The sequence below is a fragment of the Episyrphus balteatus genome, chromosome X, assembly GCF_945859705.1.
Source record: "Episyrphus balteatus chromosome X, idEpiBalt1.1, whole genome shotgun sequence".
In the NCBI taxonomy this organism is placed as follows: Eukaryota; Metazoa; Arthropoda; class Insecta; order Diptera; family Syrphidae; genus Episyrphus; species Episyrphus balteatus.
Window position 1 is genome coordinate 3,450,508 of NC_079138.1, and position 18,610 is coordinate 3,469,117.

Genomic DNA, 18,610 nt, shown 5'->3' on the forward strand with positions numbered 1-18,610 from the left:
AAAAGTTGTAGATAATAAAAGTGTCTACAACTTTTACTCAAGCAATTTTTTTTATTTAACCTCAAAAATACGATTTTTTATTTTTTATTTTTATCTTTTACAAAAATTATTGGATTTAAAAAAAAATTTTCAATCAAAAAAGTTACCGAAAAGGTTTTTGATTTATGAAAAGTTTGGAATGCAGTTATTTTGATCAAAACCTTTTATTTAAAATTGTGTAGATAAAATATACTTTTGGTTTAGAAAATATTGAGAAAAAATGAAAAAAAAAAAACGATTTTTAAGATCGATTTTTCCGTAAATGACAGTAATATTTTCCATAGAAACCAAATTATATTTTTCTAATTTTCTTTGACCTTCTTAAATTGAATCTATCATTAGAATAGCTTTAACATGAAAAGTTTTTGAGATATTGAATTTTAAACGTCCAAAACACTATTCTTGTAATGTTTTGGCATGGTAATATCTCAAAAACGTAATGTGATAGAATTTTTCTGACTTTGGATTCGAGCTCAGAGCACAAAAAACCATTAGAAAAATATACTTTGATTTCTTTAAAAAAAATTTTTGACCAGTGAAATCGACTAGGGCATACAAAAATGGAATGCCTTGTTTTTTAACAGCTTAACAGCAGCAATAACAATCAGACATGACATGACGGCCCTAACGATTTTGTAAAAAAAAGTAATGTGGAAAATTTGGACCGTAATTAACGGTATTTAGAACCGTTTTCTCGTAAACTACACCACCGATTTCAATATAAAAGAAATTTGAACAAAAACGTTTTAGTGGCCTTAATGTTAAAATAAAGCAAAAATTTCAATAAAATCATTTTTGGATTGAAAAATAAGATCGAAATTTTGTATGATAAATCTATTTTGAATTCTCGCAGTGAATTTTATTGAAACTTTGTCTCTATTTATAAATTAATATTTTCTTTTTAAAGGTAGGTATACCATTTTTTTGAAAAATTTGTAAACATTTCTATATTTCCAAATTTTTTTTTCTAAAAATTCTTTGTGATGCATTTAAAAAAACGTTTTTTTTTTAACTTCAAACCAATTTTATATTATTTTTTATTTTTTTTTTTTTAAATAAACTTTTATGAATTTTTAAAAAGCTTTAATATTTCAAGCAGCTTTTGACATAAGATCAAGTAGGTGCGTGCGACTCAGTTTTGCATTTTTTACTTGCGATATAGGTACTATATATATCAAGTTATGCATTCGTAAAAAAAAAGTTGAGATAACATTTTCCCATAAATTACATAAATTTAATATAAGCCAAAAATAAAACTTTGAAAAAAATAATTATTGGATTTTTAAGAAAATTTTGAAAATTTTTTTTTGAAAAATCAAATTTTCGAAAACTTGACATTGAATTTTTTTGAAATTTTGTTTTTAGATGTTGATTAGTGATTTTTACAAAATGGCATACAAATTTTGTTTTAAAACTTTTTTTCCAAAAAAAATATTTATAAAAAATTAGTTTTCTTAAAAACGGCTCTAACGATTTTGAAATTTTTTTTCTGAAAATGCACATTAATATATCAAATAACACTGCATACTTTTTTTTGGAGGGTAATTTGATTTCAGAATTTGTTTTAATTTTTTTTAAAAACGTATCTTATGTTTTTTTAATTTTTTTTTTTTGTTCTTATAAGCAACTTGAACTCTAAGAGCCTTTTCGTGCGACCCCAATCGTGCAATTTATTTTCTAAAGCAACGCTTGCATTATGTTAAATAATTTTATGTTTCAACGACAACTCCAGTACACTGAGGTAAAAAAAAAACTTAAAATCAACGAAAACCACGTTGATTCAACTATTTTTTGGAATCAAGGTAGAACATCGTTAGTTTAAAACGGTTTACCGTTATAAAACATCTTTAAATCAAAGTTCTTTCAACTTAAAAAAAAAGCATCAATTTATTAAAAAAAATAGAAAAATTGGGCAGCCGCTGGGGATCGAACCTACAACTCTTGGGTTACAAGGCGAATGCTTTACCAACGTGCTATCTCACTGTTGAAAATTAGAGTGCTAAAATGCAATAAAAGCTGAAGTCCGACGAAAATAAAAAAAATTTCTTACGTGTTTTCAATTTAATTTTAAAGAAGTTTCATGTTAATTTTTTTCAACATTAAATCAACGTTGAACATTTTACGTTGCGTCTTTTCTCTCAGTGTAATATGTCAAAAAAAAGCTAGGTTAAATATAAAATCAATACATCCTCAAGCTTTTACTTGCAATATTTTCAAAGCTTTGTTGATTTTATATTTTCTTCGATAAAAAGCTCCTCTTCCTCTATTTCTCTTTCAATATTGCTCCATTCAGCTTAAAGCTTCAGATTCTTATGATTAATCCTTATCCTTATTGAAATACAAAAATTACAATTGATAAATTTCAGAATGAACTCACTCCTCCTAGGAGTAACTCTAAGCTGGTAAACTGCTCGCAGGTTATCTTCGAAATTAATAAAAAAAAAAAACAAAATTCGTCGGTATTTGGTGGAGTTAAGCATCCTCAAAAACTAACTAAAAATCAAAGATTTTTCTGTTAAATTAAATTGTTTTAATCAAAATAAAATTTATTTACTGTTCAAAGAAGCTTTTAAGGATATTTTTGATTGTGTTTAAAAAAAAAAAAAAAAAACAAATGTGATAAATATTTCCTAGTCTAGATCTCTGGTAGTAGTTTTCAGTGTTAAAATTTTGTTGTTTTTATTTTTGTGTACTCGTGTTTCTTGTGAAATTTATTCGCATCGATTTTCGACTTAAGAATATAATTGTATCTTACATCTTGACTAAGTCGAGGATAAAATTAAAAAAAAAAAAATAAAAAAAAAACAATGATGGCAGTTAAGGTAAGTTTAAAGCCAAAATTGTTCATTTTTTTTGTTTTCTAAACTTGACCATATGGAAATTATATATCGTGTCTGTATAAGAGACATATATATCGAAGCGGGAAGGCGAAAACTCGGTCACAAAGTGTAGTGAACTTGTGCCTGCTTGAAGCTTTTGCATTCGATATGATAAGGATTAACAAATTAACCGTGTTGCCTGTCGTTTTCGTTGTCGTCGTCGAAATCGTACACCGACTTTGTTTACATATTGATTTTTCAAAATAGAAAGCAAAACAATTCTAGCCTTGATATGATTACATAAACCCACATTTTTGTTGTCCCCCCAATTCAATGAAATGTGTAAAAATTCTCCTTAGAGTAGGCAATATTGTTATCTTTCTCAGAAAGATGTGTACAATTTATAAGCATGGTATAGTACAAGTCGAGTATGTGTGGTATATTTTTATTTTTATTGAGGTCTTTAGGTATTGAGTTCATTGATTCCTCATTTAGGCGAGTAATTCCGGGAAAAGATTGAATTAATGTTGCTGCCTCCTGGGAGTAGGCTACTATTTTTCTTTTTAATTATCGATTTTGTTAATTTTTTTTTTCATTTATTTATTTAAAATTAAAGTTCAATGATATTATGGGGAGGGTTAATTTCATAAATCGTTGAACTTGGGAGCCTTTATTTGACTACGCGCCGTGTCTTGTATTGTAGATACTTGTTTGTTTATATTGCAGTTTTGTTTGCTCTTTTTTGTTGATTTTTTTGCGAGGTTTGCAAAAATAATAAAATTTTCCACAGCAAAAACATACCTACTTGGATTGCAAATAATTCAGCAACCAGACCATGAAGGAACTTTTGGTGTTCATTGATTAATATAGTTTAAAGAGACCTTTCTTTTGATGCCTGATTCGATGATTTTGGGGGGCCCTTGTATTTTTGCGAAAATTTTAAAAAATATTTTTTTTTTAACATTGTATACACTCAGAGAAAAAAATAATCATATATGAGAATTTTTTTTAAAATATTTTCCTAGTCAAAAACGGTTATTTGTGACTGTTTAAAAAGTCAGATAGAGGGACTATATACAAAGAATTTTTGTATAGTAGGACCACCAAAATGAATAAATAGTTATTTTGTTTTAATTTTAAACCGTTTTTTATACAGGGTACCAAAAAATAATAGTTTAAACGATATATGTTAATAGCTCAACTAAAGGGCTCTCACAATTTAGCTTGTTTATCCCAAATAGTTATGGTTTTTGATTTAATTCAGTTCTTGTAAAATCTCGAAAAATCTCTGCTTTTAAATATTTTTTACTAAAATAATGGTTAAAAATTAGAAACAATTAATTAATCAATACAATTTTTTATTTCCTTCGTCATTTTGTTATAACTTAGTAAACAAATAGAAAATTTAATAAAATGCACTTTATTACTTTTATTTAAGAGGAAAATAGCTATACTTTTGTAAAAAAGTTTAATTCTATTTAAACAAAAGTCGAAATTTTTGTAGGAAACACCTTCAAACTTGTACTTGCACTGGCACATTTCCTTCTACAAATAAGTTATTATAAGTAACAATTCTAAATATGACTATCATATTAGTTATTTCTAACTATTTGTAACTTTTTTTCTGTTCGAAAATAGTAATTCGCAAAATTTCATTAAATTCTATCAAAAGGCTATGCAAATAGGTAGTTACAAAATAACTATTTTTCGAAGTGAAAACTTCTTTAGTAACGTAGTGATTTGAAACACGATGAAAGGAAAAAGCGACAACAAAATTCAATGAATGAAATTTATAATGTAGATAGGTAATTAAATAAACTTTAATTGTGCAAAATTTCAATTTATTTTATATTAAAAATCCTGAGATAATTGTGAAAAGATGTAATTTAACTTTAATACGCATGGTGATAATATAACCTTTTATTTGATTTATCAGACATAACGGTGCTTGCTACTACAAGTTATACAATTTCAAATTGAAAAACTTGAAAAATACCTCAAAACACCTCGGCCACCAGTGTAAGTACTGTAATCACAGTTTTAAATTTCGTCATGGTTGGCTTTACAAATTTCTTCCTTTTTATGTAGGCATGGTAGAAATATGTTTGAAGCGTCATATAACAGGTGAAACAATAACCTTTCATATGATGTAAAATTTTTTATTGGTTGTCATATAAAAAAATGGATTTAAAGGTGATGGAATAAAAACAAGGTAGAATTTTTCAATTTTATTTGCAAGAAAAATTATTTTTTAAGGCTACTCTAGTTAGAGCACTCGTTTAGTTCTAAATCTTCTTCTAACTTTTTCTGATTTTCAAACACTTTATACAACTCTTCTAACTAGAGTGTACACTTAACGTAACGTAGGCAAATTTTTATTAGAAAACGTCTAAAATTGACAGATAAAGAAGTCAAACAAATCTTACAAAAAAAAAACAAACAAAATAAACAAAATAAACAATTTGCAAAAAGAATATTTAAGCTTCAAGTGATTTTTGTTTCTTGTTTTTATTAAATGAAAAGATACTGAAATTAAATTAAAATTAAAATTTACAAAAAAAAAAAAAACAAAAAAGAAAACACTAGCCTTGGCTTCAAAAATGACCAATCGCATATTGGATAAATTGTGTGAAGTTGATCTGAGCCATAATTTTTAATTTTTTCCATATATATTTTTTTCAATTATGTGTTGAAATATGAAAAGAATTTATTCAAAAGAATATTTTTCACTTCTAAAACCAATTTTCTTTACTTTTATTGCTTTTAATTGACAAACATCAACAAATAAAAGCAAGAATAAACTCTCGTTTTAAATTATGCTTTTAGAACCGACCTCCGTTTTTAAGTAGATTTAGAGTAGGGTTTAAAAATGTATGAAAAATTGCTCTAATGTCTTTTATCTGGCATAAGACAATAATGATTTATAAAGTTCATTTGGTCACACTAATTCATGAGAATCAACAAGAACGAATATGAATATTTATTTTATTTTGCTTCGGATTAACAAATATTTTCTTTTTTTTACTTGCAATAAAGGTACTATGCAATAAGTTAAGCATTCGTAAAAAAAAGTTGAGATAACAATTTTCCATGACATTACGATGGTAGAGAATGCCAAAAAAGTAGGTCCGTCAGATATTAGTTTTTTTGGTGAGATCTATCTTACGATGAAAAAAAATTTGTTTCTTCCAAATTTTGATCTACTGCCAAACTACTTATTCAATTTCAACGAAATTTTTTATACTAAAGCAATTTTCACAAATTTTTTTTTGTGAAAAATCAAATTTTCTAAAACGGGGTATTGATTTTTTTTTTTTTGAAATTTTGGTTTTAGATGCTGATTAAGTGATTTCTACTATATACCATACCAATTTTATTTTAAAACTTTTTTTTTCCAAAAAATTATTTATAAAAAATTTGTTTTTTTAAAAACGGCTCTAACGAATTTGAAAATTTTTTTTTCTAAAAATGCACCTTAATATATCAAATAAAACTGCATATTTTTTTTGGAGGGCAATTTGATTTCAAATGTTGTTTAATTCCTTTGAAAAAACGATTTTTATGTGTGTTTTTAATTTTTTATTATATACCTACTTATAATAATTAAATTTACTAAAATTTCTATATGAAAAGTTTTAAAAATTCAAGCAATTTGAACCCTAAGAGCAAGTTTGTGCGGTTTGTATAGGTAGTACTCTATTTAAATTAACTTGCTATATTGTAACAAATTGTTCGACAGTATTGTCGTTTTGCGGACATGTTTTAAATTTTTGCGTCTTTTCTCCAAAATACCTACGAAGGGGATAGTGGCCTATAAAATGGCACCCCAAGGTAAAATGGGCTCCTTGCTAGAAATCGTAGAATGGAACATAATTATAAGGTTTTATGAATGCAATTCTTTAGTTTATCTGGCAAAACCGACCGAAATTTGAAAGGTCAAACTGTCTCTAGCCACATCAAAAAGTACAGGTGCTAAAATTTTGTGAAATATTTTTTTTGCAAAAAAAAAAGTATAAAAAACATTGTATTTTGGAAAAATTTACTGAAATAATTTGGCTAAGAAAGATTTTAGATTTTTCGGTTTAAAACTTAAATTAAAAAAAAAAAAACACAAAATGGCCTACTTAGTACTCGGGTAAAATGGCCATTTTATAGTGAAAATGGTTGCTAAATATAAAAAATCTACAGAAAGGCAGTCCTGGACTGAGAAAACCCTTGATTCTGTCAAAAATCTGGAAAAAATCATCTGGAAAAATCACGTATGTTCGGACAGTGTGCCATTTTACCCGGGTAAAATTGATCAGTGAAATTTGGAGACGTCTTGAAAATTACAAAATTTAAATACTTTTTTGGTTTTTTTTTTTAACTCGCAAAAATGTGAGTCTAATATATTAAACTTTGAAAAGTTTGAAAGTTCTTTTTTGCCGAGATATGGGACCAGGGGGCCATTTAAGCCCACCTTCCCCTACATCAAATTGCATCTTTTAAGCTGGAATGAGGAGAAAAAAAGTCAAATAAAGGTAAAGCTTTGCTGAAAACTACTGAACTTTTACTTATTAGGGTGTCTTGTGTTTCCATATTAAAAAAAAACCAAAAATAATAATAATCCGTTAAATTCGAAATTGAGAAAAAAGAAATTAATAAAATTCCGAATTCATACTTAATTTTATTAAAAAAAAAAAACCTAAATCCTTTTGTTAGGGTAAGAGTGTAAAATAATAGAGATTTTCTCCTAATCAGTGCAAATAAGATTTTTCTGTAATTTCAAAACAAGGGGGTACTCTAAAGAATCTAGATATATGTAGCCATATGTACTTTATAGCGGATACTACACAATACAAGATATTAAACAAACAAAAATAAATCTCTATGTAAATTTGATGTATGCGCGCGCTTCTTATTCAATTGTATCTTATTTTTTTTTTTATCGTTAGGGCACAAAGCTTCTTGGCTTTAGCTAAAAGTAGAAGTTTACTTTTTTTTTTTGTAATATTTTTTGTTCATATTTCATCGGTAATTCGTTATTAAATTAGCTAAATATTACTCCCGTTGGACCGTTGAAGGAATGTCTTCTAAAAGTAGTTCTTGTACCTCGAAGTTTGTAAGCAAAATATACTCCCCCAATGAATTTATTATGAATTTAGTTATCTTTAGTGCGATTTGAACGCAGACAAAAAGATGTGGGTACTTTGCATTGTCGTTGTCGGTGTCGACTGTGAAAATATTGATTAGCGCGAGCAGCTTTGAGATTTATTTTTTTTTTATTTAATATGAACTATTTAGTTTGCGGTTGTTTTTATCTGTAAAAAAAGAAAATAATTATTGAAATGAATTTGTGAAGAATTTTTTGTATAAAAATTCAAAAAATTGAAACGCCCCTCGGGAGCATCATTTATTATAGAAACACCGTTCACCGAAACACCAACCACCGAGTGACGTATTGTTTTGGTTTATGGTAAGCTTTGTGATTTGTTTAATTCCAATTCCAACTTTCTGACACACAACGGATGTTTGTGGTACTTTATTTTTAATTAGTGTGTATTTGGTGCTTGTGAGAAAATTAAAAAATAATTAATTTCAAGGATAGTCATTAATATAGGTACTAAATTCCATTTGCTTATAATAAATTACAGTGAATATAGTTCAACTATTGTGTGTTTAACTTTTGTATCAGTATTGCATAATTTTGCAAAATTTGGTTATTTTGCGAAATTTCGTAAACATTTATGCAGAGTTATTTTGGAGACAATGTAAGGTAGTTTTTTGTTTGTTTTTTTTAGAGCGCGAAATTCAAGGTTATTTACTACCCTTAAAATGTTTGAATGCATTTAAAGCTTGCTCAAAGTGACGAGCAAAAGTGGTCAAATGTTTTTGCATTTTTTGGAAAAAGATGTTTAAAACTTAGTGCTGTTTATTTTTACATAAATTAAATCGTTTTAATTTTATTATTTTTCCATAATGCTTCATTGTATAAAAATGGAGAGTATCAAATGGGTATTTGGACTTGACCAATTCTGCTCGTTTTGGAATAAGGCTTTTGTTTCAATATATTTTTTGTACTAGAATTAATTTTAACCACTTTTAACAATGCCTCGAGATAGGATCTATCAATCTGTGAAGAAATAAAAAAAAAGATAGCTCAAAGCTCATTACTGTTAGACTTGTGTTTTTTTTTTACTGCCCCTCGAATTTCTTCAAAATTTTCAACATATTTTCAGTCAAATTGGGTCAGGGGCTTATGTTAACTACGACATTGCCTAAAATTTCTGATTTCCGAGACAATATTTGACAATGTTAAAGGTTTGGTTGGGGTCTTCATATAGTTGAAAAATTATATCAGACAACACGTAGTCTTCTCTTGCCAAAAAAACTTGATAAATTGTTTATAGACCAAATAATAGTTCTGAGATTTAATAAAAGCTCCTTACGCTTTTCGCTGCTCATCAAACTTATTTTATTCTTATTAAAGGAGTACCACTAGGCAGGTACTTTGGCCCAATACTTTTAATCTTTTCGTAGCAAATTTCAACTCTATGCGGGTTTCGTTAAGGTATCTATTTTGACTGTACTATTAACTTGAGGTAGAACTTAAATTTAGTCCATCATCAAAACCTTTAAAATCCTTTCGTAATGCTGGGTTTCTGATTGAACATTACAAATGTAAAAAATATTTCAGTTTAAAAATTATTCATTTGCAGATGACTCGTTACAAACATGCAGATTTTCAAGATGACGATACAAGTTCAACCGGAGCAATTCAATTGACAGAAACTAATTCTAGTTCTGGTTATCACCTACGATATCATACTGCTAGGGTAAGTTTTTGAGTTTTTTGTATCAATAAAATAATCAATATCAATATAATTTTGTGAATATTTTTAATATGTGATTATATCAAATAAAATTTTATAAATTCCTAAATTCCTCACGAGAGAAAGTTAAATTACATTTTTTTTTACTCCATGTAAAAAGATATTATGTGTCAAAAAAAGAAAACCAGAAATGTGACTATGAAAATAATTGAAGTTGGTTGAACGTTTGGTTGCTGAATTATTTGAAATCGAAATGTAGGAAATCTAGGATCACTGTGGCGTATACGCAATGTTTTCTTAAAAATTCTTTTGTTTTTCAACATCATTATACCATCAAAGAGTTTTATGATAAAGTGGATCCCTGTGGCGTATACGTAACTTTTTTTGTCTACAATTGATTTTGAACTTTGTTACCAATTTTTAAATTTACAATAAAATTGTTTATTTTCCTTATAAATTTATTTTGTCAATCTTTCAAAATACAAATGATATTATTAACAAAAAAAACTGTTGAAAACGGTCAAACAATTTTGGTCAGAAAAAAAAAATAGGTTTGTCATTTTTCGGTAAACAAAATTATTTAAGAAAATCAATTTTTTCACCTTAAAGTTCAGTAAGTTTGAGATTTCTTGTAAGTTTTAAAAAATTATAAGAATTAAAAAAAACCCTCAATTAAATCCCTTTATAAAATAGTTTTATTTTAAAAATTGTCTTTTAAAAAATAAAATAAATAAATAAATAAAATGAAATGAAATGATATAACTTAAATTTTTGTAAAAAAAATTCTTTTACATATATTAACCTTTTTGAAGAAAGTTTAGGATAAACAAAAAACCTTTTATTATTTTTCAGTATTGAAATTTTTCAACAATTATAAATCACCACTTCTGCCATTCTTCTAACAAATTTATCTATACATAGATTCAAACAAATTTCAATCTCAATTTTTTAAATACTTTGAAATATACCTACCTATTTCACTCTAAATAAAATAATATTGTTTTGGTTTGAATATTTTCAAGGCAACATCAAAATGGCGGTCCCGAAACAAGTTAGAACGCTGTCTTATTATAACGACAGGTCTAATGTCCTCGATAATTCTTGTTTTAATTGTATTGATAGTAGTTCATTCGCATGATAATACAACCCGCATTCTACACGTCCAACCGCACAATGAAAAAAGTAAGACATATTTTTTTTGATATGGCTTTGGCCGTCATGTATCCTTCAAACTAAAACAAAAAAAAAAAAAAAACAAAAAAAATATCCCCAAACAGTTCAACAAACTGCACCACCGAAACTCAGGCAACCCCACGCAGTTGTTGATTCACCATCGCCTACAACATTACCTTCATCGTCGGGAGGGCCCTGCCTCAACAAGTATTGTATTTTTGCGGCAAGTGAGATACTTAAATCATTGGACATGAACATTGATCCTTGTGAGGATTTTTATGGTTTCGCATGGTAAGTTGTTTTTTTTTCGATTTTTGATATGTCAAACATGCCATCTTTTTTTGTTTTTGTTCTTGTCCGTCAGTAACCAATGGATACGGGAAAACCCATTGCCCGATGGTAAATCTGTTTGGGGAACATTTGGCAAATTAGAAATGCATAATCAATTGGTTATAAAAAACATTTTAGGTAAATAATATATATTTTTTTACAAAATGTACAAAGTGTACTCGTATCTAAAAAAAAAACACGATTTTTTTTTTTAATTTACTTTCAATCAACAGAAAAACCATTTAGTTATTTTAATTCGGAAGCTGAAAAAAAAGCAAAACTTTATTACCAATCATGCATGGATGAGGATGAAACTATGGACATGTTGGGTGGGAAACCAATGTTAGAATTTATACGCAAAGTTGGTGGTTGGAATATTTCGACGCCTGGCTTTCGCATTGATAAATGGTCACTAGACTTGACATTGAAAATGTTGCAGAATAGGTAAATTTTTTTTAGTTACGTTATATTAATTTTTTTTTTTTTTAATTTCTGGAAAAAGAACCTTAATAACACATAAACAGGAATTCTTATATCCTTGAAAAACTCACATCCCTAAATTACGGTTGTCAAAATATCAATTGATTGATAAATTATTGGAACTAGGAATTTGCAAGAAATTTTGGTGATAATTGTGTGATAGATGCTTTTGCAAACGATTGCGAATGTTTTCATTTGACATTTCAGGGTTGATTTTTTACATATTGTTGAAAGCCATATTCTTTTGGACGTTTGTTTGAAATTTAGTAAACCTAGGCAATTTTTTCTTAAAAATTCGTTTTCTACGTCATTTTATACTCTTAACTCTAAGACCGAAAAGGTGTTTTTTAAGTATCTAGAGCTTTTATGAAAAAGTGGATCCCTGTGGCGTATACGCAACTTTTTTTTCTCTATAATTAATTATGCAAGTATCCAGCGTTATTAACAATTTTTTAACTCTACGTTAAAATTATCTATTTTTTATTTATAAATTTCATTTGTCTATTTTTCAAATAAAAATGATATTAATTAAAAAAAGGGTTGAAAACGATAAAAATTTTTTTTTTTGTTTTTCGGTAAAAAAATCATTTAAGAAGTCCAATTTTATGCACACGTGTACGTTAAAGTTTTGTTAGTTTCAGATTTCTTGTAAGCTTTCAAAAACTCTAAAAATTAAAAAAAAAAAAATATCTCTGATAATTCGCAAGTTCAAATTTCAAAAATGACATCTAATTTTTTTTTCGATTGGTTTAACTCAAATTTCTAACAAAACAATACTTTAATAACCACTTTGTGGAAGGTCGTCCCCTTTTTTAAGATTTAAAATACATCGTTCATAACTCAGTCAGTATTGAAATTCCTTAAGACATTTTTTCAACACTTCATTTTTCTAACAAATTTATCTATAAATTCAAACGTTCAGTTAATACATTTTTCTTTACATCTCATTTTTAATCATTGAATTTTTAAAAATCCTTGACAACCGTAATTTGGGCCTCAGTTATTCTTTGTTGAAGCTCAAACCAACACAAAAAAGGGCATTTTTAGGGCATGAATTCCATTTGTTTTCATCTAAATGAATTTTTTATATCTTTTGTTGACATTTAAATAAATAAAATAAAATATATCGTTCAGCATCCAGAATCGATTTACATATTTTTTTATTTTTTTTTTTATTTTTCGTTCATCCATGTTTTCCAGATACAATATGGGTGGATTTTTTTCCTGGGCCGTTGGTGAGGATGATAAAAATTCCTCGAATCATGTGATTCAAATCGATCAAGGCGGCCTAGCTTTGCCAACGCGCGAACACTATTTAAATAAAACCATACACGAAAAAGTTCTTACAGCTTACCTGGAATATATGACCAAAACTGGTGTCCTTTTGGGTGGCAATGAGGCTGATGTCAAACGACAAATGCAGGATGTTCTTGAGATTGAAACAAAAATTGCCAGAATAACAGGTGACGAAAACTAGGTTAAATGTGGAGTGACTTTCCAAAAAAAGGATGTAATCAATTTTCCATGAAAAAAAAATAAAAGTGTTTATTACCATACCTACCCTTTTAAAAAGTCACCCTTACATGATGGTGATGGATATTTTATTTTCATTCCTATTTTTGTCGTACATTATATATCCAGCGCCACCCGAAGAACGACGAAACGAAGAAGCTCTATACAACTCAATTAAACTACGTGAAGTCGATGCAATGGCTCCATTTTTAAATTTCACCGCACACTTTGCCGATGCTCTACAAACAATCAACAGAAAAGTTACCCAAGACGAGAGGGTTATCGTCTATGCACCGGAATTTTTGAAAAACCTATCCACCCTTGTTCAGGAATATCAAAAAACTGATAAAGGAAGAATGTAAGTTTTTTTTTTTCTTTTTTTTCTTTATTTAAAAAATTTAAAAAACAAACAACACCTTAGGATGTTCTTTAATTGGTAAATGTTTAGGGTTTTCTGCAACGACTGAGGATGCAAAAGTTTGTCTTCATGTTTATCCTAGATAACAGGAGTTAAATTCAATTAAAAAACTGTTTGGCAAGAGTTAAAAGGCAGGCATCATAAAGGTGTTTTTAATTTAATTACACCAGAGTTGCATACTTTTAAGTGCTTTGAATTAGTTTCAGTCACTTTGAGGTGATCACTTTTCAATTTTATTAATTAAAAGCCATTAGAAGTAGGATAATAACTTCATAATCAAGACCAAACTGTTAAAAGCAAATATTATATGCACTTAGTTGTTGCAATTTCGTTGTCGTTGGCTTCAAAGCTGCTCCTAAAAATATGTGCGGTTAATTGGATTTTGTTGTTATAATTTAATTTCAGAGCTCTCAACAACTATCTGGTTTGGCAGGGAGTACGAACTCTAACCACTTGCCTGTCAAAACCATTTCGTGATGCCTACAAAGGTGTCCGCAAAGCTTTGCTCGGTTCGGATGGTACCGAAGAAACATGGCGCTATTGCGTTAGCGATACGAATAATGTAATTGGATTTGCTGTGGGGGCAATATTTGTGCGTCAAACATTTCAGGGCAAAGCCAAGCCTCAGGCTGAGAAAATGATCGAAGAAGTTCGCAATGCATTCAAAAACAATTTGCGAAACATCAAATGGATGGATGTGAAGACCCGACAAATGGCTGAAGAAAAAGCTGATGCCATAACCGATATGATTGGTTTCCCCGAATATATTCTAAATACAACCCAATTGGATGAGAAGTACAAGGACTTGCAATTGAATGCCAATGAATATTTTAACAATAATTTACGAATAAATCAGTTCAATTTGAAGAAGAATTTGGAGAAATTAGATACACCGGTTAATAAGAGTGGCTGGGGTATGACACCGTCAACGGTGAATGCCTATTATACGCCAACTAAAAACCAAATTGTATTCCCCGCTGGGATTTTGCAAAAACCATTTTATGATGTGAATAATCCGAAGAGTTTCAATTATGGTGCTATGGGTGTGGTGATGGGGCATGAATTGACACATGCCTTTGACGATCAGGGTAGGGAGTATGATAAATATGGTAATTTGAATAAATGGTGGGAGCCGAAGAGTATTGAGAGATTTGTGGAACAAACGGATTGCATAATCAAGCAATATGGCAAATTTAAAGTTATTGGAATGAATTTAAATGGCAAACAGACTGTTGGTGAGTTTTTAAATATAACAAAAAATAATAAAATAACAAATAATATTAATTGAGTATTTTGAAAATTTTGTCGTTGTGGCAAAAGCTCTTATCATTTTTTTTTTTTGAAAATTTAAACTCTTTTTTTATGTTATATATTTCTTGATATTAAAAGAAGAGTGAACAAAAAATGGAAAGTACCGAAATCTTACACCCGTATGACGAAGGTCAACTATCAATTGATAGTTGATAAATCATTGAAATTTGGTGTTTTAAAAACTAATCGATCAACTTTGTCTGTTTTCCAAATTTTTGTTAATTTTTTTTTTTTAAATTTGAATCAACTATCAATTGATAGTTGGTTAATCCTTATAAGAAAGTTTAAATAAATCTTAATTTCAAGGCATCGATTTCATTCTTTTAAATAAATTCAAAGAGTACAAACTTTAATTTTTTTTTCTCACATTTATTCGCAGATCTTTTTTATACAATAGTTATATATTTTCAGGAGAAAACATTGCAGACAATGGAGGTTTAAAGGCTGCTTTTAATGCTTATATTAATTCTAAAAATGAAAAGGAAGCTGATTATCTCTCATTGCCAGGGTTAAATTTAACACACAGGCAATTGTTTTTTGTGTCGTTTGCTCAGGTAAGCTTTAAAGTTAAATATAATATAGTACAGGTAAAATAGGCATTTATAAAAAAAAAATTGTTACACTCATGAAACTTGGCAAAAAGTTTACAAAAAAAGTCTATAAAAAAAAATTGGGTGGAAAGGTGTTTTTTCGCGGACAAGAGGGAGGAGGAAATTGTTTGTTGAATATCATCATATGACACATGTTTTCAAGGTATTTTTTTTATGCTAAATCTAATGACATAAAAATAAAGTCAATACGATTGCTCTAAGAAAAGTTATTGCCGATTAAAAACAAGGGTGCTTGTTTTTTTGACTACAACAGGTAAAATATAACCAAAATCCATGGGAAAAACATGCTACACTGATAAAATTCGGGTTGAAGGTTTTAGATTCATAAAGTTCTTAAAATTATTTTTAGTGAAAGGGTGTTTTTTTGATGGGTTAAGTTTTGTGTGAGGAAGGTATCATAACAGCTGACTTAAATTTTATTAATTTTTAAAACTTTTTGTAAATGTTTTGGTTGGTATAAGAATTAAGAATCTATAAAGTGTACATACAAAATTATCTTGAGCGAAAGGGTGTTTTTTTTTTAAGAAATTATGAAATTCGGAATTAGTACCACAAAAATTAGGAAAAAATTGTTACACCAATGAAAATTGGTAAAAATGTTTCATTTATAACAGAAACCAAGAACCCGAACAGTCTATACAAATATTTTAGGTTAAAGGGTGTTTTTTTGTAAAATAGGGAAAAATCCGCGATAAGTCCGATAAAATCAATGGTATAAATGGTACCCTTACGAAATTCATTAAATATGTTCTCTTTCCCATGGGAACTACGAATAATGTAAGTTTATAAATTTTTTTTATGTGAAAGGGTGTTTTTTTTAGAAGTAAAGAAAATGTATATATATTTGAAAAAGTCTGTAATACTAGAGTAATATTAGTTGAAATTTAGCAATTATGTTACTTTTAAGATAAGAAACAAGAATCTTTAGTGTCTATAAAAATATCATGGTTAAAAGGGTGTTTTTTTGAGTGAAAACAAAAATGATGGTTCACCCTAATGAAATTTGGTAAAAACATTGATTTTAGGATAGAAAGCAAGAATAAAGAGTTTTCATAGAAAAAATTTTGATGAAAGGGTGTTTTTTTCGAAGAGAAAGTAAAATCTGCAATCGGCCCCAAAAAGCCAATGCCATTAGATGCATCATCAAAAAATACCTTGAAAACATGTGTCATATGATGATATTCGACAAACAATTTTTTTCATTATATTTTTGACCTTCACCCCTTCTCTCTTGTCCGCGAAAAAACACCCTTCCACTCAACTTTTTTTTATAGACTTTTTTTTGGCAAACTTTTTGCCAAGTTTCATGAGTTGAATTGTTATTTCTTGATTTTATGTACTATTTTACCTGTACTAATATAGAAAATTTGTTTTTAGTGAACAGGGTTTTTCATTTATAATTATAATTGCGAATCTATTTTTTTTTCTTGGCCCTTGGTCTTTTTAAAATCTTTAACAAACCTGACCTTTGTACTTACTTTTGGAAAAACTATATTTTTTTTTTTAATTTTGGTCAAAAGTCAAAAAATTATCTTTTGGTCCAAAGTAAAAAAAAAATGAAATTACAAAATCGAAAAAATGAAATTTTGGTCAATGTCAAAAAATGATATTTTGGCCAAAAATTAAAAAAAAATGGAATTTAGTCAAAAGCCAAAAAATCGAATTTTGGTCAGAGGCAAAAGTAAAAAAAAAATGGAATTTTTGTTAAAGTCAAAAAAAAAAAAAAGAATTTTCGGTCCAAAATCAAAAAATGTATTTTTGATCAAAATTTAAAAAAAGTCAAAAAATTATATTAAAAACTTAGGAAAACTTTTTCTATTAAAAAAATAAAAAAAAAAAATAATAATAAGTTATTAAATAAAAACACAGGTTTGGTGTTCTGTGGTCACTGACGAAGCAGCAACATTGCAAATCGAAAAGGATCCCCATGCTCCACCAGAATATCGTGTCATTGGGCCCCTATCGAATTTAAAAGAGTTTTCCAGAGAATTCAATTGTCCACTTGGATCACGAATGAATCCAAAAGAAAAATGTGAAGTTTGGTAAAGCAACAAAAAAAAAAAAAACAAAATATATATATCAAAAAAATGACCATAATTGATTCAAAATGATAACAAAAAAAAAAGGAAAAAAAATTATTTTTTTCGATATTTGTGTAATTTGTCCAATTAAAATCTTTGAAACAAAAAAAAAAAAATGAATAAAATCAAAAATAAATTTTAAAACCAAACTATGAGAATAAGAAATAAATGTATCTCGCACAAGTAGATGTATATGTGTGTATGTTATATGTGTGTTGGTGTAACAAAAATACATATACCTATATCAAATTAACTATTAATTATATACAACAGAAAAAAAAAAAAAACAAAAACTAAAAATGAACCAAAAATTTAAACCAAAAACAACAAGAACAAAAGATTTTTGATCAGCATTATTTTTATATATTTGAAACAACAAAAATAACATTTATTTTAAATTATTTTATTTTTATATTTAAACTTTAAAATAAAATTAATAAAAAAAAAAAAATTATTAAATCATAGTAAAACCTGTGTATACAAATATATATAAGGAAAGAAATAATTTTAATAATTTTTTACTTTTTAATTATTATTTTTATTTTTATTTTTAAATTTATTAGAAGTGATAGGTGGGAAGGGAAAGGTGTAATGAGTCAAGGGAAAGCCAAAGCATTTCCGATTTTGAGAGTGCATTTCGTTTTATATGATTATTTTTTTTGTTTTTTTGAAATTATACAAAAAATGTGTATTTTTTTAATGTAAATAGGATTAACTATAGAAATAAAAAAAAAAACTTTGAATTTTTTGAAAGAAAATTTTACAATAATTGTATATTTGAATAAAATAAAAATAAAAAAAATGATGTTTTTTGTTTTAATTTTTCAACGAGGTAAGGTAAGTTTTTAATGTTTGAAATAAAAAGAAATTTAAACAAAAATTTACTAAAAGGAAGGTACATTTTTTTTGCTCTAATTTTATTTTGTTTTAATTTAAAATAACAAAAAATTCGAGATTTTTGCATTTGAGATAACTTTTGTTTCTTTTTGAGTTTTCATTTGCATTCGTGAATTTTGTATGTGAA

The 18,610-nt window shown here is 27.6% G+C and overlaps 2 protein-coding genes across 2 annotated transcripts in view; one reads left to right on the plus strand and one right to left on the minus strand.

Moving 5' to 3' along the window:
- The window catches only part of LOC129920542 (vacuolar protein sorting-associated protein 29), a 501,662-nt gene that overhangs the window by 327,719 nt on the left and 155,333 nt on the right, over positions 1-18,610 (minus strand). The gene's annotated exons all lie outside the window — the stretch shown is intronic.
- LOC129920531 (neprilysin-3) lies at positions 7,846-17,630 on the plus strand. Its single transcript, XM_056001838.1, has 11 exons — positions 7,846-7,959; positions 9,557-9,673; positions 10,693-10,852; positions 10,948-11,134; positions 11,208-11,311; positions 11,407-11,617; positions 12,854-13,116; positions 13,295-13,523; positions 13,989-14,818; positions 15,306-15,448; positions 17,375-17,630. The coding sequence occupies exons 1-11, from the start codon at positions 7,924-7,926 to the stop codon at positions 17,549-17,551; spliced, it is 2,457 nt and encodes an 818-aa protein (XP_055857813.1). The 5' UTR covers positions 7,846-7,923; the 3' UTR covers positions 17,552-17,630.

Coding starts and splice junctions, on each gene's coding strand:
- LOC129920531 (XM_056001838.1), top strand. CDS start 7,924: ATGTCTTCTAAAAGTAGTTCTTGTACCTCGAAGTTT. Junction 14,819..15,305: donor AAATGGCAAACAGACTGTTG/GTGAGTTTTTAA, acceptor ATATATTTTCAG/GAGAAAACATTGCAGACAAT. Junction 15,449..17,374: donor TTTTTGTGTCGTTTGCTCAG/GTAAGCTTTAAA, acceptor ATAAAAACACAG/GTTTGGTGTTCTGTGGTCAC.